General features: G+C 43.0%; 3 protein-coding genes across 3 annotated transcripts in view; 2 read left to right on the top strand and 1 right to left on the bottom strand.

The window, feature by feature from the left end:
* rfng (RFNG O-fucosylpeptide 3-beta-N-acetylglucosaminyltransferase) overlaps positions 1-501 on the top strand; it is a 13495-nt gene extending 12994 nt beyond the window's left edge. The window contains exon 10 of the transcript XR_002922048.2: positions 370-501. The gene's annotated coding sequence lies outside the window, so the exon portion shown is untranslated. The remainder of the gene's footprint in view (positions 1-369) is intronic.
* On the top strand, positions 420-6884 carry dcxr (dicarbonyl/L-xylulose reductase). The gene is made up of 8 exons (XM_024298134.2): positions 420-730; positions 2757-2854; positions 4104-4258; positions 4335-4377; positions 4518-4617; positions 4722-4786; positions 5786-5903; positions 6721-6884. The coding sequence occupies exons 1-8, from the start codon at positions 679-681 to the stop codon at positions 6822-6824; spliced, it is 735 nt and encodes a 244-aa protein (XP_024153902.1). The 5' UTR covers positions 420-678; the 3' UTR covers positions 6825-6884.
* Positions 6885-8548: 1664 nt separating this feature from the next.
* On the bottom strand, positions 8549-23351 carry rac3b (Rac family small GTPase 3b). Its single transcript, XM_024298174.2, has 6 exons — positions 23178-23351; positions 17028-17099; positions 16312-16429; positions 14689-14751; positions 14014-14173; positions 8549-12557 (listed from the first exon to the last, which is right to left on the bottom strand). Exons 1-6 carry the CDS (start codon positions 23210-23212, stop codon positions 12427-12429), a joined length of 579 nt encoding a protein of 192 aa, XP_024153942.1. The 5' UTR covers positions 23213-23351; the 3' UTR covers positions 8549-12426.
* Positions 23352-23481: the final 130 nt, after the last annotated feature.

Below are 23481 nucleotides of genomic sequence, written 5' to 3' on the forward strand. Positions count from 1 at the left end.
CTGAAAACACTGAAGCTGATAGCCAGCTAAAATATTAGCTAATTGCCAAATTGGCCTAAAAAAACAGAAACGTGTAAAGCCATAGCCATAATAGCTAGCATGCAGCTGAAATATTAGCTAAACTCCAAATTAGCCTTAAAAAACCTTAATAAATACCAAAATAGTCCATAAAGCTAGCAGAGCGTCATTATAACCTTCAACTTTACTACTCTCTGACTCCATATAATATAAAGTAACGACTAATCGACTATTAATGGACTAATTGTGGCAGCCCTACATAAGCTGTGTGAGTTTGTGATGCTTTGAGCATAAATCATCTCTGGAATCATCTCAATCACTTTAAGATCACAATCACCTGTCGATCCTCAGCTGTCAGGAGGAGGACGGATGATGAAGAGGCCCAAACCCTGCAGGGAAAGTTCCTCACATGCTCTACTGAACATTCCAGTGAAGCCCTGTGATAAGAAACACTTCATCTTTCCAGCTGAAGTTTTCTCTGACATTTGATTGTCTGCCTGCTCTACCCTTCTCTGCCTCTGGGGGGCAGAACTGCTCTGAACCCGAACCGGTATAACGAGGATTTCATAACAACAGAACGGGACCAAAGTCCTCCTGTTCCAGAGCGGTCTGCAGCTGCAGAGGTTCCGTCTGCTGCTCCTCCCGGACCGACAGCCGAACATGGACTTCTCTTTCGCGGGAAAACGGGCTCTGGTCACGGGAGCGGGAAAAGGTACCGACTGTTGTGTTCCGACACGTCACGTGTTTCTCACTCTGAACCCCTCGGTCTATCAATACTAAAAGTTAAAATCTTGTGCAAATGTTATAATTATTGAAGCTGACAAGATAGGATCAAGCGTATTTTTTAGTAAATTTGTATATCTAGCTCGAGTGTTTTTTTAATGTTTTTTAAATAAACTTTATTGTAAACGTCCGTTTCAGTACAAAAAATGTTTTTAAAAAGCCATTAATATACACCGTGCATCTATACAAACAATATTACTTAAAATAACAAAATGCCCGAGGTAGAAACAAACACAAAAAGACATACAATGAGTAAATAAAATCAGGATTTAAAAAGTGCAAAGTTGACATCATAAATGGTTTTATTTTGAAAGCTTTTGGTTTTTTGAAGATTCAAAGTTCTGCCTTCACCAGAAACAAAAAAACTTTGGAATTTTGTGGGAAATTTTGCATTTGTAGATTTAAAATGAATAAAAACTTAATAAAAAAAATGTAAGCAGCATATTCTCATACTGGTGGAAGCCAAACATAGTATTTTTATGTTGCAACTTCCACTAATTTAACCATTAATGACATCCCCATGAAATATAAAATTGCAACAATAAATTAGTCACTTTGAGCTGATTATTTTAATAGTCGACTAATCAGGTCATGTGTACACTGGATGTAAAACACATCTTAACCATCGTTAGCTTTAAACTATCTAAAGATAAAGACAATGAAGAGGATAGTTCATTAAACTCTTAATGAATCATGCAGCCTCTGTCCTTCATTACTTTCTGGTTTTAAAACAAGATTAAACTAGAAAAGTTGCATTCCCTGAGATAATGCTAGTGTGAATGCTTTTTGCTGAAAGTATTCACATTCATTGCTGAAGGGGTTTGCTGAAAATGCAAAAGCTATTTGCAAAATGTTAATTTTGTTGAAAGACTGGACATTTTGTGAAAGAACTATGAAAGAGCGCTGAAGTTGGCCTAAATTTCTGAAAAATGTGTAGTAAAATTGCAAAAAAATCCCTAATACATGCTACTTTTGAAAAATATTTGGTGTGTTGCTAAAATATTAACTCTAAATTAGCCTAAACAACCCCAGTAAATGGCAAATTAGCCAAAAATGTTAGCATGTTGCTAAAATATTAGCTAAACTCCAAATGTTTTGAAACTTCCTCTAAAAGATGAAAACACAGTCCGTGATTATTTAACTACTTGTTGCTAATCTACTTAAAATTTAGAATTTTGTAGACTTTCTTATTCATTTCCTATGGGGCATACTTTGCTCAATATTTCTACCAAAAGTCCCAGCAGTAATGTCCTGAATGAGTTGAAAGTTTTGATGCCAAGATTGATCAAATCACTGAAAGGGTGATTAAGTTTTTACATGCTGAAAAACATACAGAGTAGCAGGAGAATCACTGTAGTGTGAATGATTACTTAACACAAAATATGTGCATTTTTTGGTGCTGAACTTTCAAAACTTTGTTCATCTTTACTACACTCTGACTCCATATAATCTAAAGTAACGACTAATCAACTCTTAAATTAGTCGTTTACTCTTTTAATAGTTGATTAGTTGACTAATCGTGGCAGCTCTATTTCACCGACACTTTTTTGTTCATCATCATACAAACACCTTCTTTAGCGTCCAGCTCCTCTCTTTAGCCGTCACCACAGCAAATCCACCTCCAAAAACAGACACTAACACATAAAAAATGAATTGAGAAGCAACCAAACAGACCAACCCCAGATCCAGACTGATGTTCCCTCAGACGACCGGTCACTAAACAAGACCTGCTGATGATTCTGTTCTCTGTATGTTCTTCTGTCAGGCTGTGACTCTCTGTTCTCTGCTTTCCATTTACAATACTCTCAGAGCGGTTCCTGAACGTTGGGTTGTATAGATGAATGTGGATGTGAGGAAATGGTCTGCTCATGTGATCTTCTGTCCTCGTGGTTTTTCTGTCTGAACCTCCAAAGCTTACATGTGCTGTTTGTCTTCATGGAAATGTGGCGCTTCAGGAATCGGCAGGGCGACGGCGCTGGCTCTGGCTCGCTGTGGGGCTAAGGTTGTGGCGGTTACACGAACTCAGGCGGACCTGGACAGCCTTGTGCAGGAGGTACCCCCCACGGCGCCACAGCCCCTCACTCCCTACAGCTTTTCTTATAGGACACGATGTTAAAGACCCACTCTGATCAAAGTGCTGTTTTTGGTGTTTGTTTTTTTTTACATGTTTTTGTAGATTTTTTTTGATGATGGAGGATCTACTATATAAAGACAATTGAGTATAAAATATGCCGGGTGGGGCTACAACTCCAGCATATTTTATACCCGAGAGGGTGGGAAATAAGGTCTCTTTTTTATTATTGTTTCAAGGAAACTAAGTAAACTATCACAGTTCATGAGAGCCGAGCAGACTGTCTCTCTCCCGGCGCATTGAGCGAGCTCCACTGAAGTGCTGGCTGGAGCCAAAGAACCGCTGCGGTGTGACAGAACAAAACACTCGTATTAGATTCGTATTTACCCGCTGAGCGAGTCACTGAAAACGTCACACGCCCAAAGCTGAGTTCCTGGTTGGTAGATGTGACGCAGTGACCTGTCACACTTCAGGTGTTTACATTTTGGCCGTGGCGGCTGATTCGCACCTCGTCACTCAAACTGGACCGCAGAGCTTCAATTTTCCTCAGAGCGCGCCTGTACCATTGATTGACATCGAAACTGGCGTTTAGTGTGAATGCACCTTAAGAGCTCACAGCAACTGGGAGGGGAAGGGGGCGGGGTTGCTCCACGGCAACAGTCCTGCCCACAACTGAGAGGTGAATTTCAATGCAAAACTGGCGCTCTGCAGAGACTATGTCTGAGAAAATAGCAGTTTTTTTTTTTTGTCTACAAACAGCATGATCATAATTAAAAGAGCTCTGGGGACACTCTGAAAAGAGATCCAAAGATGATCAGAGTGGGTCTTTAAACTTTACTCATCAGTTCAACCAGCTGAAGACTCTGAACTTTTACCAAACTTCTGTTTCTTTCCTCACATTAAATCCGTCCTTCTCTGTTTTCCATATCAATAATTGAATCTGGTCGTTTTTTGCACGTTACTGAGCTTCATCATGTGTTTTGTCCCTTTCTCCTGCTGCACGGCATCCTTCCTGTGTCACACAGACTTGATCCCCGTGTATCAGAACACGCCGCTCAGTGTTTTGGCTGGTTTGTCAGCAGCATGGGTGAAAGTGTTTCTTAGATCTCGAACAAATCGACAGAAAAAACTTCCCTGCTTGTCTTTACTCAGCGGTCTTACTTTAAAATCGTTCCTTGTGAAATATTTGTAGTGATAATGTTGAGGTTGTGAAACCCCCTCGTCCCCCCAGTGCGCGTCCATCACCCCCGTGTGTGTGGACCTGGGAGACTGGGCTGCAACAGAGGCTGCGCTGCAGGACGTGGGAGCCATCGACCTGCTGGTCAACAACGCCGCCTGTGCTAGGCTGCAGCCGTTTCTGGAGGTCACAGCTGACCAGTTTGACCAGTAAGGCCGCCCTGACATGGTTAACAGCCGGAGCCGGTTAATCTGATGGTAACCTGCTGTTTGTCTGGTTGAACAGATCGTTTGACGTGAATGTGAAAGCAGTGCTTCATGTGTCGCAGGTAAATTCTGAGTGTTTTCATTTTACATCCCATGTTGTGACATTAACCAGAACCATCGCTCAGTTTGACAGTTATCAGAATGAACTGTGTGAAGTTGAAGTTGGGATTCTTCTGGAGTCAGCTTCTGTCTGTGTGGGTAGATCGTGGCTCGTGGGATGAAGGCTCGAGGATCAGGAGGCGCCATCGTCAACGTGTCCAGCCAGGCGTCCAAGCGCGCCGTCAGGGACTATGCGGTCTACTGTGAGTACCGGCGGGTCAGACCGCATTCACGCCGTGTCCGTGCGAGGGCCTGACATGAACGCCGCATTCTGCTTCTCCTGTCTCTGCTTCGTCTCCTCACTCAGGTGCCACAAAAGGGGCTCTTGACATGCTGACGAAGGTGATTGCTCTGGAACTGGGACCCCACCAGGTGTGACCTTCTGCTCTCCTTTACACAAGCTGCAACTTCCATTCTAGTTGTGTAAACTGCTAGAACAGAGCACACTATCAGAGTTGGTCCATCTAGACCAGGGGTCCCCAAACCTTTTCTAAGGAGGGCCACATAACTGTTTTCTTCTCTGATGGGGGGTCTGGGTCAGTTTGTAGGTTAACAGAAAAAGAGTAATAATCACATCCTAAATATAAACATTTATGGTTTTCTAGAAAGACGCACATAGCCACTTTTAAAATAATTAATTTCTGTAATCTTCATAGAAAAAAATAATACCAAAACATTTTAAAATTAGATATATAGCATTACCTGGGATAATGCTAGTGTGAATGCTGTAAGCTGAATGTAGACGCTGAAGCTGATAGCTGAAATGGCTAGCTAAAAAATTAGCAAAATGCCAAATTAGCCTAAAAAACTTCTAAATAAGCCAAAACAGCTAGCATGTAGCTGAAATATTAGCTAAACTCCAAATTAGCCTATAAATCCTTAGTAACTGCCAAAACAGTGGAAAAAAAAGCATAAAAAGAGCTGAATATTTTAATACCTGAAAGAGTTGAAGAGCTAAAGACGTCTAAAAAGAAAAGATGAATATCTATCAAACCCATAAATATTCTCTCCTCTCCATCAGAGTTCAGACTGCAGAAGGATGGAATAAAAAGTCTCGTTCTATGTGGTTCTCCATGAGTGTTTCCGATAGTGTGTGGGGGGGCGGGATGAATGTGGAGGTGGGCCTGATCCGGCCCGCGGGCCGTAGTTTGAGGACCCCTGATCTAAAGCTTTATTTAAAAACTGCCGGTGTCTGTGGTCCTACCAGATGGTTCATTAGATTCTACCATGTTCACGTCTGACAGGATTCACTAAGTTAAATAATCCCCATGCAGAGTGACAGACTTTTCCATCAATACTGTCCTCAAACATCCAGCAGATGCTGCTTCAGCTGGCAGAACCGCTCCTGACTCGTCCTGTTGTTGTGCTCAGATCCGGGTGAACAGTGTGAACCCCACTGTGGTGATGACGGACATGGGGCGTCTGGGCTGGAGCAACCCAGACAAAGCCAAGAGCATGTTGACCCGCATCCCGCTGGGCCGCTTTGCAGGTCAGACACTCGTTCTTCTGTGGCCAGAGCTTTGATCTGGTGATCTCAGTATTCACTGACGTGGTTGACTCAGTTCTTCATACTTGAAGACTTCTGGGTTTTTGATCTGGTGTCATCAGGAGGTCATTGACCAAAGAAAAATGATTCAAAGTTTACAGAGACAAACAAATGTTCATGAACTCTTCATTAAAAATAGAAACATTCTGGGTGTTCCAGCACATCTCCTGTCAGAGCAGTGACATTATTGTTGCAATAACTGAGAACCGGATCATTCCAGAGAAGAGAGATCTGATCAGATCTGATGGAGTTTTTCTAGTGTCAAACTGTTGTTCTTGCAAAAACCTGTGAATATTTTGACATCTCAGTTTAGTCACAAAGTCACTGATGGTCTCCAGCTCTCATGTAAACATGAATGAGGTGAACAGTTCTTTACTGACCAGTGTCACAGCTGCAGCTGTTAGACAGCAGCATCAGCTGTAGCGGATCACAAAACTCACAGTTCGGTTCTGATCATTATTGAGATCAGTAAAAATAAAAAAATAAAAACAGGAAAAAGTTTAAATCAAACAAATAAAAATTAAATCTTAAATGAAAAAGTTAAAATTAAACTTTTTTGTATTAATTGTAGTATTGTGGGAACATATAATTATTATTATCCGTAGTTCCAGAGCTTCCTGTTGACCTCCTTCAGACTTTATTCTGATAAATGCTGACCTCCAGCGTGGCGTCTTAGCCGTCGTGCAGGCGTGTTTTCACAGGAACCCCGTCAGGCTGCGGTCCTCCTGAAGCTCACGCTCAGATGTGCTTGTCTATGCAGAGGTGGAGGAAGTGGTGGACAGCATTCTGTTCCTGCTCAGCGACAGGAGCAAAATGACCAACGGAGTCACTCTGCCGGTGGACGGGGGCTTCCTGGCCTGCTGACCCCCACCAGCCCAGCCTGCTGCGTCCACCCACCGTAAAATAAAGTCATCTTTTGCACAACCTGTTTGTTTCTGATCTGATTACTGTTTATTTAAATGTACCGTCAGAATCACTCCTGTGGTGGTTTGTCAGCAACAGCTGGTATTCAACATCCACCAAACTGATTCCAGGGATGGAAATGAGCAGAATTAGAGACAGAAAGATGCTGACTGTTATGTTTTCAGATCAACCCTTCAACATCGGAGCTCCAGTGTTTATGTTCTTTAACTTACGGTAGCTTTTCAACTGTTCACAGGATAATTCCAGTAGATTCTGAAGGAGAAAAGCGGCTCGACGAGTCCTAAATGAGTCGGCCGGAGTTGAACTTTTGTCTTGGCCGCTCTTATTTTGAAAGCTGAAAATACGTGGCTTCATAGAAACACTTAAAATATTTGCTGTTCCACTTGTTAAACATTCCTATTTTTACAATTACCTTTTAAAATACCCAGAAAAACAACAAATACCTCTGATTACAACAACTACATTTAGCCTTGGGTGCAGTTAAAACGCGCACGGCCAACATGCAGCGATGTGCATCTTGGCTGCTTTTTGTGCTCAATCACACTTAAATTCTGTGTGAATAACATCAAGCAAATGGAACAGTTAGAATAATATCTGCTCAAATGAAAGGTCGATATTTTCAAAAAACATAAAATATTGGAGGATCATTCAAATTTGTGTTTAGATTTGTGAACGATCCAAGACAGGAAATGAAAATACAGTTCAGCAGGCCATTCATTCAATAAATATGGATCATTTTTTGTTAAGATTGGTAAGGTTACCTTTTTATTTATGTTAAATTGTGTTAAACAGCGTTCAGCTGCTAAACCCAAAGACTGGAAGTAACTATTCACATTTTTGGCCCTTTTTGTCTGATATCACAGTGAAAACAGTCTATTTGTTATCAAAAAGACCCACATTTTTAGAGTTTGTTTATTAATTATTTAATAATTTGCCTTATAAGTGAATAATGAATGAACTTTCATGAAGAATTGATATATTACCTAAAATGTAAAACAAAGTAATGTAAAGCTCTCTGATGAATCCAAGTCAGGACTTCAATAAATTACCCAAAAATGTTAGCATGTTGCTAAACATTAGCTAAGCTCAAAATTAGCCATAAAAACCTCAGTATCAATAGTGTCCTTATCATGAACTTTTTGGTGTGTTGGGGGATCGCAAAAGTGATTTAAAGTTTTAATAATTGTGTAAGTAAAAACATGAATGTCTTGAACATGTGAATGTTTTTAATTGCATACATTTGAAAAATTTCCTATTCATTTTCAACTGAGTTTAAAAACTGCATGAATTGCGTAAAATGTATAAATTCCAAAAGTGGTAGCATGAAAGTCCTTAACGAGCTGAACGTTTTGTGATTGAGTTTTTACAAATCAAAAAACAGACGGAAGAATAAATAAGGAATAATTATAAAGAGAAACATTATCACTATAATGTGAGTGCTTATAAATCATTCACACGATTACATTTTGAGATGCTGAAGAACTCCTGGTTTTTGGTGTGTATGAAGTCATAACAATGTGAATAAACAGGAAGTGGGGGAGCCAGTGCTGGGAGAAGGAGCTGTGTTCTCCTGAGAGAGCAGAAAGCGGTGAATGTTTGCAGAAACAGCACGAGGCTTCAAAGCAGGAGGAGGAGGAGGAGGAGGAATCACCACAGGAGCAGAGTAGCTTACATATGCATTTGTATTTAGTATACAAAAAGTTGAAATTGCTCACCACACAGACAGGAAGTAATAAGAAATAGGACAAACGGTTGGAACAAGTATACAAGTCATCTTACACTACATACATGGCCAATGCTTTTGATCATACAATCTCTTCTAAGAATGACAGTGTGTGAAATACCAGAGAACTTCCATGCAATATTAGTATTTTCATTTTTTGCTGTCTTCAGCTACATTTGGACACTTTAGCTCGCAGATCACACGACACGATTCGACCACACAGCTGTGTCCCCACAGAGAGCGCGCCTGAGGCGGCGGCGGGACGTCCAGAGGCTCTGCAGCCACACTAATGCATCACAGCCTCCATCAGGACGGACCCCTGTGTCTGACTTTCACATGAGCAACTCTAATCCCTTTAGTTTGTAGTCATTTGCAAAGTTAAATATTCAGTTACATACAGATACTCATAACACTTTCCTTGTCTAAGGATTATTCTCCTCATCTATCACTAGATGTCGCTGACTCGCCTTTTTTCTGTCTTTACGTTCACATGTTGCTGAAAACTCTCCTGTGTTATAATAATATGAAACATTACCAAAAACTGACACTAAAAAACTTGGCTTAAAACAAAACTGTCTCTTATCAGCCCCACAAGTGTCGGACAGAGCTGTCCCACATCTATGACACACACACACACACACACACCAGCCGTATGTACACATCTGTCTCACACACACACAAGAGACTACAGCTACACCGTGGGAGAAAGTAAGACAGTATTTTAAGATCCATGCAGGCTCCTCCCCCTGCGGCGGTGGAACTCAGGCAGCGAGGTCGTCCAGCCCACACACCTGTCTGACCTGGATCAAGTTATCCACAGTCTCCTACTGAGATCAGCTGTTAAAAACCAGCGGCGTGGAGAAGGAACCGCTGGATCAGAACCCCCAGGTCCTTCAGGGAAACCTCATCTGTGCTGCTCCACCAGAGAAACCCTGGTTCTGGTCGGGTTCTGGAGCAGCTCGCGACAGACAGCCAGCACTTGTTAAACTCCTGATTGTCCACAGTTTTGCTTCATTTTTCACTTCAGCTTAATGTGGGAGGGGTCTATTTAAATCTCTGGGCGCCACGTAAAGAACGCAAGATCAAGACTGTTCACATTGACTCCCTCTGACCGTCAAATTCAGCCAAAATCATCAGTACTTTTATTTATTTCAAAGGGTTTTGGTGTAATCCCACCATGAAATGAGGAGGAAGGGACCTGCAGAACCAGACTTGGTTGAGCGGCCACAAGTCTAAAAATGGAGCCTGAAGTCGGTTTTAACTCGACTGTTAGAATAAAAGCAGGAATGTTTGGGAATTCACACAGGAAGTGAGGTTCAGATAACATGACGGCTTCAGCCACACTAACGGCTTTATGATTTTGCATCTATTTGTTTATCTCAGAAATATTTAAAAGAAGTTATCAAACTAAATCTCGTATCCAAAGTTTCTCCTTCATTTACTGCTGCACCTGTTTTCCTCTCAGGTTCAGACATGGGTTTCGTGTATCCATCAGAGGTGAGGACTCGAGTCATATGACTTGGACTGGAGTCATGAATTTGACGACTTGAGACTTGGACTTTTAAAGCTCTGACTCGTGACTTGACTTGGACATCAGACCTCTGACTCGGAAAGACTTGCTATTTCCTCCATATCCAAGGATTATTAAGTATACTGAGAAAGCCGCGCCGTGATTTCTCTGTTTTGTGTGGTGTCGGCCCAACATCCAATCAAATTAGGACCACTTCGGATTGATCCGACGGTCCGCAGCAACAATCTTGGTGATTTTTTTCTATGCCACAGTTTGTAAACAGAAGAAAAATACTGAAATGACATTTTAAACAACAGACTTTAACTGATGTCAATCAAATGGTGAATCAGCTGCTGTGTAGGGTTCATATGTCTGTAAATCTGACTGATGACGTCAGTGCCTCAGCAGCTGTGAACCTCTCCACACCTCACTGATGCCAAATCACCCAAAAACATTAGCATGTTGCTAAACATTTGCTAAACTCAAAATTAGCCATAAAAACCTCAGTAGCAATAGTCTCCTTAACATGAACACTTTGAAGAAGAAAAAAAATGCAAAACTTGCGTAAAATTTCAAAAATTACGTGAGTAAAAGTATAAGCATGAATGTCCTGAACATGCTGAATGTTTTTAACTGCATACATTTGAAACATTTCCTAGTTAGGACCACTTTGGATCAACCGGACAGTCTAACCAATCAAGTTGCAAAAAAACATGACTTGAAAGGACTTGAAACATTAATAGTAGAACTTGTGACTCAACTTGAGACTTGTTGGTCTTTACTTGTGACTCGACTTGGGACTTGCTGGTCTTTACTTGTGACTCGACTTGGGACTTACTTGGGGGTAGCAAAAAACAATGACTTGGTCCCACCTCTGGTATCCACGTGTGTTTTTAGACCAATGAGTTTGACCTGCGTCTGCTAACAGCCACGACTTCCTCTCTACACCCAAACCTTCAACACAATCAGCATTTTCTGTTCCGCTTCACTCCAGACCTGCTTTCCTCCATCCTCAGCAACCAAAAAGCTCTGGCCCATGTGAATTTGTTCATCTGTTGTCAATGTATCTAGGAAAAAGCTGAGTTTGTGACACTCTTGGAGTCTCGAGTCTTGAATTGGCTGCTTACATTTTTGAACATCTACGCACTTTGATTGAATTCAGGCTGTTGTGGTGTGAAAACAAAACGTTTGGAAGGAGAACTGCATGAGGAAAAAGCTTAAACTGGGAGCTCTGGGGGTTCAGATCCAGCTGACCTCCTTCCACGAGATCAGGTGCCAGACGTAAAGCACACACGTGTAGGAGGAACTGGTGAGTTCCCCGTGTCTGTCTGCACCACTCAGGACAAGCCGGCAAATGGATTTCATTCTGTCGAACAGGAGCTGTCACTTTGGAAATGTGTTGGCTGTAACGAAGGTCCAGAAGGGAAAGAATCATTCAGCGGAACGGAAACGTCTGCCTCTCTGTCAGAGGATCTTCAGGGGAAACGGTGCTGGATTCAAACACGTCCAAAGTCAGGTTCAGGGACGGGACGAGAAATACAAGCAGACGAGGTCACAGCAGGTCATGACCGGTGCGGCGAGTTTGAGAAGAAAGCTTCGGCCCGCTTTCACAGCTTTTACAGCCTCGGCTTAACTAGTTAAAATAATATTGGCACTGAAATGCAGAATTTAAACCAGAATTTAGGAAATCCTCCAGCCAAAGGAGCCACATGTAGGAATTTTGACACATCCGGAGCGGTTCTGCCGCCTCTTCACACAGAAACAACCACCAAAGAACCAGCAACGTTTGACTAACTGCTGAGCAAAACCTCTGGTGTTCGTCTGTGAAAATGTTCCACAAAGAGAAAGGATGAGAAACGATAGGCAGTAGTATTTGGCTTTAACAGGCTGATCTTAGATCAGAGGCTGGGGGTAACGTTGACCCTGAAGGCATATTCACAGTTTACCTTCTGTGCATTTATTCACATTAATTCAAGCAAGCGAGGCTGAAAAGAGGAGTTCTAGGAACTGTATGTCTTATGTCTCCTATGTCTTGTAGCCCTCTTGGCTACCTGATCTGCTTCTATGACTAGGACGTTGTTGGACAGTCAGTCTTTCACAGAGAACCTATGACATTATCCGGTTATGGAAACAAACAAACCAAAATAAATATCAGAGTTGTTACCGCCGTGGTTTGGAAAAAAACACCAAAATCACTAAAGAAACCTCAGAATTGCAGACTTGCTCCCACTAGCTGTCATCCTGCCAGAGAAGCAGCAGTTGTTGTTCATGGTGATGCAGTGTGTTGCCCCAGCAGTGCCTCCTCCTCCTCAGAACATGGTGCATCTCTTGCCCCTCTTCTTCACTGGGGGGGGGCAGAGCACCGCTCGGATGGCCTCGTCGAACACCGTCTTCAGGCCTCGCTGGGTCAAGGCCGAGCACTCCAGGTACTTCACGGCCCCTGATGAACGAGAGCAGGGCATGATGGGAAAATATGACATCTCCAATGACTGGTTCAGCTGACCAAAGCTGTTTTCAGCAGCAATCACAGATTTTCTGTCACTAACTAAACTCCTTACAAGTGTTTTTTAACCTCCATCCAGTCATTTGAAGCATTGTGAAAGTGCTGCACTTCCTCAAATGACCACTGGAGGCAGGCTCCTAAAGCGAGCATTCTCCTATTGACAACCTTAAACATTTTGATCCTTATAGAGGAGAGGAGTTCTTTTTTTAAACAGACTGCTTTAATTTTTTTTTCTTAGATTGAGTGTTTTGGGTTCAAATCAGGATCAGCTTAAAATGAACGAAAAAACTGATTGAAAACTTGAAAAATACACGTAACTGAAAAAAAATAATTTGAAAACACTGTTATAACGCCATTGTGAAAAAGATATTGTAAATATAAAAAAACTGAAAATGTGAAAAAAATGTTCTGAAAATTAAAAAAAAAACTGAAACCTTGAAATAAATCGTGAAAACCTGAGAAAAATGAAAATTTGAAAACCTTTTTTTTATTTGAAAAAAAAATACTGAAAACTTAAATTAAAAAAAAAAAACACTACATGTAAAAATTGCCAATTCAAAAATAATGTATCCATTAGTAACAGCTGCTTTTTTGAATTTTCAACATTTTTTTTTCTTTTCTGAATTTTCCCTTTAGGTCTCAGTTTAAAGTTTCGATTGTGATATTCGTGTTTTCGCTGCTGAGCTGATCCTAATTTTACAGGGGGGCGGGGCTTTGAGCTCATTGGCTATCGAGGCATGTTTCCCAGGGGGTAACAGAGAGAACACATTTTCTACACTTTTCTTCGACACACATGAATATTTTCACACTTTTCACTCAGTTTTTACTCTCACTTTTAAAACATTCATAGAAAAATCAGCATTAGGATGAAAACAAGGATCTAATCCTGAAGATTTATGTAACGCTGCTAAGCTGTGAAAAACAGCATGGAGGAGATTGATTGACAAGATCAACAGCAAAATCGTGCTGAAAAAAATCCACCAAACAGCTAGAGTGTGAAAGGTACACCGGGATATTAGTGAGGTTAAACTGCGCAGTAGTGATAGTCGAAAATCAGAATTGAAACTGTAAACTAAGTAAAAGTCTGAAAGTGAAGATTCAGAAAAGCAAAAAAAAAGTTGACAATTCAAAATTGCAACTTTTACTAATGGATACATTATTTTTCAATTGGTGGTTTTTAAATTTATAGTTTTTAATTCAAATTTTCATTTTTTTTTCAAATTTACAATGTCTTGTTTCCAAATTTTCAAAAAAACAAACATTTCAGTTACAAAGTCTATTCCTCAAGTTTTCAGTCTGTTTTTTCGCTCATTACTGCAGATCCTGATTTGACCTCATAACATACAACGAGCGCATAACTCCAAACTCCCTGCTGAACATGCAGCAGCCTCACCGATCTCTCTGGCCATGGCCAGACCCTGCGGGTAGGTGATGGGGGAGAGCTTCTTGTCCCGCAGCCTCTCGATGGTGTCCTTGTCATCCCGTAAATCCAGCTTGGTGCCCACCAAGATGATGGGTGTGTTTGGGCAATGGTGCCTCACCTCTGGGTACCACTGTGGCACCACACACACACGTGCAGATAAACAAGAACAATGTCAGCCAGGAGGAAGAGCAGCCGGGTCAGCAGGCCCCTCTCACCACACTCCATTTGCTTGAAGTTAAGGTTACAAAAATAAATCTGCATGAATGGAAGTTCAGTTTGATGCACATCAAACCTCCTCAGGCAAAGTCACATGACCGGAGAATCCCTACAGCCCACACTGGAGACTCTGCAGAGGGAGGAGGACCCTTTGAATCGTCTGGTTTAATGTGAGAACATCTCGTGATGCTCAGCAGATCAAACCACAGCGGCCATGACGCCTCCTCCACAGAGTGTCCGCTCTCCCTCAGACCTCATCCCACAACGCTCCTCTGCTCCCCTCTGCTGAGGCCACAGATCAGATCCGGACCGTTCTGAGGTGAGGGCTGAGCGGCGTGGGCTGGAACCAGGAGTAGATGTGCCTCTGGTGGTCAGACTCGGCATTGACGGGGACAGGAAAGGGGGTGGGGGGTCGGTCAGCGTACTGACCTTAGCTCTGACGTTCTCAAAGGAAGCCGGACTGACCAAGGAGAAGCATATCAAGAACACATCCTGGGAGAGAATCAGAGAGACGGCTAGTTGAGATCAGGATCGGTCTCACCACAGCGGTTTTCATCTTCGGGGTTTCTTCCTGCAAACTCCGCCTCCATGTTAACAGACTCTTTCACTCGGAGAAAGAAAGTGACATTATTGATGCTTTGACACAGCTGCTGTTTGTCCACCACACAGTCATTTCTAGAGCTGGATGTCGATTAGAATTACCAGAAACAATTTGATTTGATTACAATTTTTTTCGATTCTTCAATTAAATTACATTTTGAGTTTACACATTTAGACACATTTTTTTAGAAATACATTAATCTACTATATGTTTTGAATATATTTATTTTAATCTGATCCAGTTCACATACTGTAAATGTATCAGTGAAATAATGAGATTGTTAATATCATCCAGTGTTACATGGATTCTCTAAAGGAGAAGTTCTAACTAAAATGTTCAGATCATTAACATTGGAAACATTGTTCTGCTTCTCCTGGAGGACGTTTCAGTTTGTTTTAGACCACAAATGGTTACTTTTTAAAAATATCTAATTTAAAGAGTTTGAAAAATTCATTTCTGTGAGTTTATAAAGATGTTTTTATTTAGTCAGAATGTATGTTTAGGTGGACCGAGCGTTAGCATTAGCCGTCCTATGGGAAATTCTATTAAACTGTAGCATTAAGCTAGTGGATTTTAGCTTTATGGGCCCAAAATGATTTATATTTTTATGAATCGAGTATTGATCTATTAAGATCAAATCAATTCAAATCAATGAATCGATTTTATCAGCCCAGCCCTAGTAATTTCTGTGAAATACAAGCTGATTACAAGAAATACAAGCAGTAAAAAGTAATCTGAATGTTCATTCTGACATGCTCTATGAAGGCCATCGCTAGGTTCACACTGGACGTGGACGTGTTGCAGACGCAGCGTGGAGCGGAGTGCGCGCAACGTCCGCTCTCTCCTGCAGTTCACACCAAACGCGTGTTTTCCGTGACGGTCGCCAGGCGATTCTGATAGAGCTTCTTTTGTTTTTGCCCTTGTGCGTAAATTAATAACCTAAAAATATGACCCCATGATTCTGTTAAGAAGAATTAGTAGGCCTACACTTTTTAATCTATCTGTTGTTGAGACACAGAGAGAGTGTGTGCTGTGATTGTATGTTTATTTTCATCTCTACAGTCTGTTGAGATACAAAAACCTGATCACATTTGTCAATTGGGCTGTTTTACTGTGAAAAATTGGTTATATTTTTAAAATAAACCGGATTTTCTGATGTACCTTGATATAACTTCCTACCAGAATTGACGCGGATCGCTCGCTCACAAAATAGACCAGACGCCGAAATGATCTGCTGCATGGTGCGAGTCTTCTACCGCGGTCCGCGTCTGGTGTGAACCACAACATAGGTTAACAAGGGCGCCGGATGGAGGCGCCCTCTGTTCCGTGGTGCTTCTGCAGTGCTTTCACATCCAGTGTGAACCGGGCGTTAGACAAAGAACATTCCACATTCACTCCCTTTTTTCCCTCTAAGATGACGGTGTGTGAGTTAGGCAGCTGTGTGGGAGTACCGTCTGTGGATAAGACAATGGTCTGAGCCTGTCATAGTCTTCTTGTCCTGCTGTGTCCCAAAGGCCCAGATTCACTGGCTTTCCATCCACCATCACATTGGCAGAGTAGTTGTCAAAGCTGTGGAGGAATGAGCACGCCTTAAGAATGCAGAGAAGTGACAGCAGTACATATACGCACTGTCCACATCTGGGGGATTGTGGTTCTGGTGTTTTGGCACAAGTTTTTAACCCTTTAACACCCGAGGCGTTGTCAGTGACGCTTTAACGCAAAATCTTTAACATACTGTAACTTTTCAACCGTTAACACAATAATTCTAGTAGAATCTGAAGGAGAAAAGCGGCTCGAGGAGCCACTTCAACTCTTTATAATAGTGTTTTAATGCAACACTTTTAATGAAAAGGATCCACCTCTGTAGCAGTACAGCAGGGGTCCCCAAACTACGGCCCGCGGGCCGGATCACATCAAAGAAGAAAGCAGTCATGTGGCCCTCACAAGAAAACGTTTGGGGACCTCTGGTGTACAGTGACCTGCAGCTTTACCATCATCTACAAACTCAGCAGCAGTTAAAAACCTAAAGCAGTGAAATGTTTCATCTGTCTATCCACTGGAGTCCTGTGAGCTGAAGACGTCCTCAGCAGCAGAACCCTTCACGTCTCCGTCTGTTCTGGCTGCTGGGTGTCATGTGGTTGGGCTGGGGTGTGAGGGGAGGACTTACACAGTGGGGATGTATTCTCCAGGGAAGGCATTGGTGGTGTAGCTGATCAGCAGACAGGTCTTTCCCACAGCCCTGAGGAAGTAGCACAGCAGAGGGGAAATGAGCTGACACCCCCGTCACAGAGCAGAGATAGGATCCCACTGCAGTTCACTGAGGGCCACACAAACACTGTCCTAGATTCATGCTGCCTGGAGCACACTGAAGCCCTCTATGGTGCACCCCCACCCACCAGCGCTCATTCAGTCCAACACATCCCCCTTCCACAGAACTATTGTGAGCTGCAGCATACTATACAGCTTGTTTGCAGAGCAGGGACCACCGCTGACACAGAAGCAGCTTCAGTGAGGAGCCACAATGGGCGTCTGCACGTCCTTCTCTCCTTCCAGAGGAGTTCTGGTATTTACAGCAGCTCCCACACAAAGCTGTAGGCAGGAAGCCTCTGCAGAAGTCTGAGGACCCACCGTCCAGATCAAGCTGGTCACAGCAGTGGCTTTATTCAAAGAGCATACCGTAAGCGTTTCAGAGTCAACTATATCCATTTATAGATCATATTTTACCTTTGAACTCTAAAAAACTTATAAATATGAGTTATGTTAGTTTGGTTTTTCCAACCCGAAGGTAAAACAACTCAATTCCTGAGGCCCCGCCTGCCGCTGTGTGTGGCTGCCGCTCATTTCATGGCATCATTCTGGAGTCTTTCTTTTTTAGTTTGTTCCACGAAAATAAACAATATGCAAATTTCTTCAAAGATGGATGCACGTACCACAAATCTGCCTTTAGTAGGCTCGGCCATCACTGCTTCACAACACAAATACACGCTGCTTCTGTTTTATGCTAATCACCACTAGCTCAGTGGGGAAATTGGGTGTTGGTGTTAGACTGGGGGCGGAGCTATCAGAGCAGATTCTTCCTGAAAGGGGCGGTCTCACTGTGTAACATCAGCATGTAAGGACCCGCTCATTCTCGTGGGTATGGGAGGGGCTGGTTTTCAGGTCCAATCCAAATTCTTCCCTTCCCCCCTCCCCTCCATTTGAAGGAACAGTTTAAGTTTAAGTGTGTCCAGGACATGTATTTTTAAATCCATCGCGGGGGTAAACCGCGTCGCACTGAGAAGTGCTTTTCTTCTCGTGGGTGTGCTCTGCACTACAGAAGGTTACACTTAAATGTAAGTAAGGACTTTGTGTTGTAGCATGACCTTTTTGAAGTTATAAAACCACAGATTGTTATTTATTTTTAAGTGCTGGAAGCTCAGCGCTAAAGCTAGCGGACCGGTGATTATTGATGATGTCATCGAACAAAAGTGATGTCTGAAATATTAGACACTATTTTCTCGTAACTCTCCGTTTGGGGGATAAATGAAGGGGAAGGGAGAAGGAAGAATTCAGATTGGGCCTTAACATTACTCAGAAATGCATGAACTGATCAAAATACTATTCTTTGATTGAACTGTATGAAACACTTAAAAGCTCAAAAAGTTGTTTTTTCATGCTATGTACCCTTTAAGAAAAGCAGTCTTGTCTGTATTTGGACAAAATATTCAACTAAACCAACATTTCTATTTTACACACAACAAAAATGACAAAACACTAAACAATCAAACTACTAACAATGACAGAAGTATGATAGAGTACTGTAGATTGAATCACCAGGATGTCGTGTTGTGAAGCACCTCCACAGCAGACTCTGCATGGACCATTCATGGTGAAATCACCATCTGGGAATTCAAAGGACCAGTCTGGGTTTGGCAATCGCCATAGCAACGGGAGTTGTCAGACTGCACTGTGGAGTTTGGTGGAGGGAGGATAATGGTGTGGGGGGGCTTTTCAGAAGCTGGGCCTTCCATGACTTTGATATGATCTTCAGCTGTTCATTGGCTGTCTTCTTGACTGAATGTTTTGGGTCATGATCCTGTTGGAAGACCCATCTATCTGTGGACAGGTGTCTTTTCTACAGGTGATCAGTTCAAACAGGTGTCCTCAGTTTAGTGCTGCCACAAACGATTGTTTTAATAGTCGACTAATCATGGCAGCCCTAGTTCAGTTCAGTTCAGGTGACAGGTGGTTAGGAGTGTAACTGAGTGAACCAGAACTCCTCATGGTTACTAAGGGATCAAATACTTATTTCTTCTGCTGCATCTGATATGAACCCAGAGGTCCGACCAGCAGCCTCTCCCGCAGTCTGTACACCTGAACACCTCCCCAGAGGTTTTCTGATCCCGTCTTCTCCAGAAGACCCGGACATAGAGATGGTTCAGCTTTTCATCTCCTCGTCATGCTTCATGTGACACGACGGTGCGTGAGGGGGAATAATCGTCTCTGGGTTGTAAATTGGGGGCGTTAGCTGCTGAAAAACATTGTGATTTGCTGTTCTCCGCTGGCACCAAACATGTTTTGAATCCAGCTCAGTCCGGCCCAGACTAGCAGGACTGTTTTGCATGACAAATACAGAACCAGAAGACGCTCACGGAGCCAAACAAAGATGATGTTCTGCTCAAACTGAAGCAGCCCAGAGGGAGAGAAATGCCACTTTACATAGTAATGACATGAAATTCATTCTGGAGCTAACCTCAGATTCATACACCACTCTGAACTCCACCTCCACCACCTCCACCTGAGCACTAGAGAAAGAGTTTCTCTTGACGTCATGAGGTTTTGATTTACTGATATTTATGAATAGAGCGAACATAAAACCACTATCAGGAAAAAAGGAAATTTGGGAAATTAAGATAAAAGAATCTGCCATCAAAACTATGGCAGATTTGGTTAGTTTTATAAAAGTTGTTTTTATTTTGTTCTACCAACTTTAAAATGTTTTTGATAATTCTGGGTTTCATGAAGTCTAGATGAAGACTGTTGCTGTCTACACTGATTTCTTACCTCTCTTTTAGACTTGATGCTGATAAAGGAGGGATGCTTCAGAAGAGAGCCGACTGGATCACAACGACTCCTATTTCCACAGCTTTCAAACTGTTCTGGTCGAGGTTTGAAGAACCTCTGCAGAATAATGACTCTGCAGTTTCCATGGTAACGTGTGTGGATGGATTCATTTGCCAAAAGAAACAAACTGCACAGGCTTGCACTCGGACACGCGCCTCTGGAGAACATTCCCTCAGTGGTATCATGAAGTGACACATGCAGTCTGTGTGACCTGTGTGGTGAAGAAGCTGCAACAGAAGCCCCGCCTCCTCCTTTTCTGACACCTGTGCAGAAAGCACCTGCATGTCATCCACAACACGAAGAAGTTCTGCTGCTCCTGCAGCTTTGGAGAAGCTGCTGGCCGTTCAGACGGAGTTCTACTTTTAGCTATTCTTAGTGTCAGACGGCAGCAGAGGAACATGAATGTTAATCTGTAAATAACGAAGAATGACTTAAAACATAAAGACTGTGTGCTCTCTGCCTATTAAATATCTGCCCTGTCCTAGTTTCCCAGCATTCCCTGCCAGGCTCGCTGATTGGTTGGATCAGTCTTCACACCTGATCCAGGTAATCAACAACATGAAGGACAGATCTGTGGAAATAAGAGAGGGGGTGGAGCTGCAGGGCTGTGCAGCTGACATGGACGTCTCTGGACAGCTCTGTTGACCTCTGACCTCTAGGCAGACTTTCAGCAATGTAAACTGGAAGTTCCAACTTTACTTTATTTATAGAGCATTGTAACTAATCCAGTCTAACAAGGGGTTGTAAATGAAAAGCTCAGTTTATCAAAGAAGCTGTTACCATGACACCACAAGCAGCAGGGCAGAGACTGGTGCTGACCCAAATGCTCGGCGGTGTGAAAGCGTTTCAATACACGTTCGAAGATAAACGCCGTTGGTGCTTTCTGCAGCTTCAGACTGAAAATGCTGGGAGTTAAAGAAATGCAGCACCACTGTTTTAAGTGAGAAGAGCTTGGCCTCCACTCGCCGGAGGAGCTGGACGGAAACCCTGAACCATCAAGTCTAAAGTCACTGTCCACTTTATAAACCTGGTTAACAGACGCTTCACACCATGGGCCAAGAGCTGTGGGGGGCGATGGGTGAGGAAACACTTCAGTTTCTCTATTATCGAAGCCTAAAACGGGCTGCATGTCAGTGCTAGGGCTGCCACGATTAGTCGACTAATCTACGACATGTCGACTATTAAAACAGTCAACAACTAATTTAATAATTGATAAATCGTTACTTTATATTATATGGAGTCAGAGTTTAGTAAAGTTGAACAAAGTTGTGAGCGTTCAGCTAAAAAAAATCACTTTTTTATATTTGAGTCAGTGAGACCAACACTTTTATCTTTTGTGAAAATAGTTCCTTGTTTCAGATGCCGACCTCATTTGATTTACCATATTTTCTGGAGTATAAGTCGCACTTTTAGGAGAAAAGTGTGACGTTTCACAACGAATCCACCAAGCCCAGCTTAGCGAAAAAAATACAATAATACTAATCTTTTGATCTATATAAGAAAAAAATATCAAAGTTCAGGAGGAAAACAATCAGATTCTCCTCCATGTTTGTTTTGGACACTTCTTCTTCTGCCGCTGTCAGTTGCAAATACTTCGGATGCAGCTCCCTCTAGTGGTTTTTAGTGAAAAAAACACTAAAAGACAGCCGGTGTTTACTGGGAAAATAACAAATATATCAGCTTATTGATGTCTAAAAAAAAAAAATCACAAATAAGTCGCTCTTGAGTATAAGTTGCACATCCGGCTAAACTATGAAAAAACTGCAACTTATACTCCAGAAAATTCTTGTTTTAAAACCAGAAACTACTGAAGGACAGAGGCTGCACGATTCATTAAAAGTTTAATAAACTATCATCTTAATTGTCTTTATCTTTAGTTAGTTTAAAGCTAATGATGGTTAAGATGTGCTTTACATCCAGTTTGTGCATGACCTGATTAGTCAACTAATCGGAAAAAATAATCAGTGATTAGTTGACTATTAAAATGATCGTTTGTGGCAGCTCTAGCTGGTGCAGTGGTCGGTGCTCTGGTCTCACAATGAGAAGTCTCTGGTTTGAATCCTGGCTGTGTGGCTTTTCTCCAACTTCCTCCCACAGAACAAAAACATGCTTCAGGTTAACTGGTTACTCAAGTGTCACTAGGTGTGCATGTGGGCATGATTGTGTGCCCCGCAACCTGTCCACATGACCAGTCTGTCATCACCTGGGAGAGGCTCCAGCAACCCCGTGACCCCAAAAAGGACGTAGCGGGTTTATGAAAAGCTCAATAATAACAGACCAGAGGAAGTTTTCTTGTTGAAGGATGCATATGTCTGACACGTTTTCTCAGAACTGACCTAAAAGGAACCGGGTAGAGAGAGAATGGGAGGAGTCTTAGAAGTGAGCCCTGTGGAACTCCAAAGGACAGAGCACCTTCTACTGGTCTGAAAGCAGGAAGACTCACATATGACTAAAGCCACTGATGTGCAGTACCACAAACTCCCACCAGGTTACAGAACCTGGAAAGCAGATCCAGAAAAATCTGAAATGAACAAAATAAACTTGTAGTTGTGGCTGTGAAGATGGGTGTGGCTTCTCTTCATCCAGACAGACCATGTGACTAAAGAGGACACACCTGAGCAGACCTGTAGGTCTTCTACATGGACCAGCTTGAAGATTGTACCTGTCAGAGCTGCATATGATGTCATTGTTTGTTGTCTGGTCAAACTTCCGGTCTGCAGATGTTTCAGTGTCTTTACGTCCCATTTCCACAGCTCGTCAACTGACTGTCATTTGAATTATTTACAGAGGTGTGAATGCAGCTCAATCATTTCTGCTCTTGGTGTAAACCTGTCAATGTGGTGAATTCAACACTGACTGTTTCTTTATCGAAGCACAGGCGCGGTTGGATCCACGCGGGGTGGCTGGAATGCGGGTGTAGCGCGCGGGGGCAGCCTGTGCGGGGTCCGGCTGCGGGCCTGCGCGCCTCTGCCAGATTCCTGAGCGCGCATCGGCCCCTCAGCAGCTGGCTCCCGGGGCCTAAATGCCCCCACCCCGGAGCCGCGCGGGCGGCGAACGCGGCCAGCACCGACAGGCATCGGGATGCATTCCGAGCCCGTCCGTAGCAGCCCCAGCCCCTGCAAAGCATCCTCCCTCCCATCCTCGCGCGTCCACGGCCGCATCACTACATCACAGCAGAGAAAGGCGCCGCGCGCCCGCGTCCGCGCGCCCTTACCCGTCGCCGACGACCACACATTTGATGGCCTGCATTGGATCGAGAGCTGGAGGCTTCTGGGAAGCGGCACCGACGGTTCAAATCCGGCAGTCTGCGGTCAGGGTCTGGGATGAACGCAGCGAGCTAGTCCGCTCGGAGATGGTGCCGCAGTGAAAGGGGAGAGGACGAACAGAGACGAGTCTCTCCGGAAATGACCGAAGATTCTTAAAGGGCCAGAGGCTGAGGGACACATCCGCCCTAATCTGCTCCACAGACTGTGGGGGTTCAAACCATAGACTGTAAAAATTTATTCTTATACAGTCTA

This window comes from Oryzias melastigma, linkage group LG19, assembly GCF_002922805.2.
Source record: "Oryzias melastigma strain HK-1 linkage group LG19, ASM292280v2, whole genome shotgun sequence".
Lineage (NCBI taxonomy): Eukaryota > Metazoa > Chordata > Actinopteri > Beloniformes > Adrianichthyidae > Oryzias > Oryzias melastigma.

Coding starts and splice junctions, on each gene's coding strand:
- rac3b (XM_024298174.2), bottom strand. CDS start 23,212: ATGCAGGCCATCAAATGTGTGGTCGTCGGCGACGG. Junction 14,752..16,311: donor CATTGTCTTATCCACAGACG/GTACTCCCACAC, acceptor ATTCTCTCCCAG/GATGTGTTCTTGATATGCTT. Junction 14,174..14,688: donor TTGAGAACGTCAGAGCTAAG/GTCAGTACGCTG, acceptor GTGGTGCCACAG/TGGTACCCAGAGGTGAGGCA.
- dcxr (XM_024298134.2), top strand. CDS start 679: ATGGACTTCTCTTTCGCGGGAAAACGGGCTCTGGTCACGGGAGCGGGA. Junction 731..2,756: donor GGTCACGGGAGCGGGAAAAG/GTACCGACTGTT, acceptor GTGGCGCTTCAG/GAATCGGCAGGGCGACGGCG. Junction 4,259..4,334: donor ACAGCTGACCAGTTTGACCA/GTAAGGCCGCCC, acceptor CTGGTTGAACAG/ATCGTTTGACGTGAATGTGA.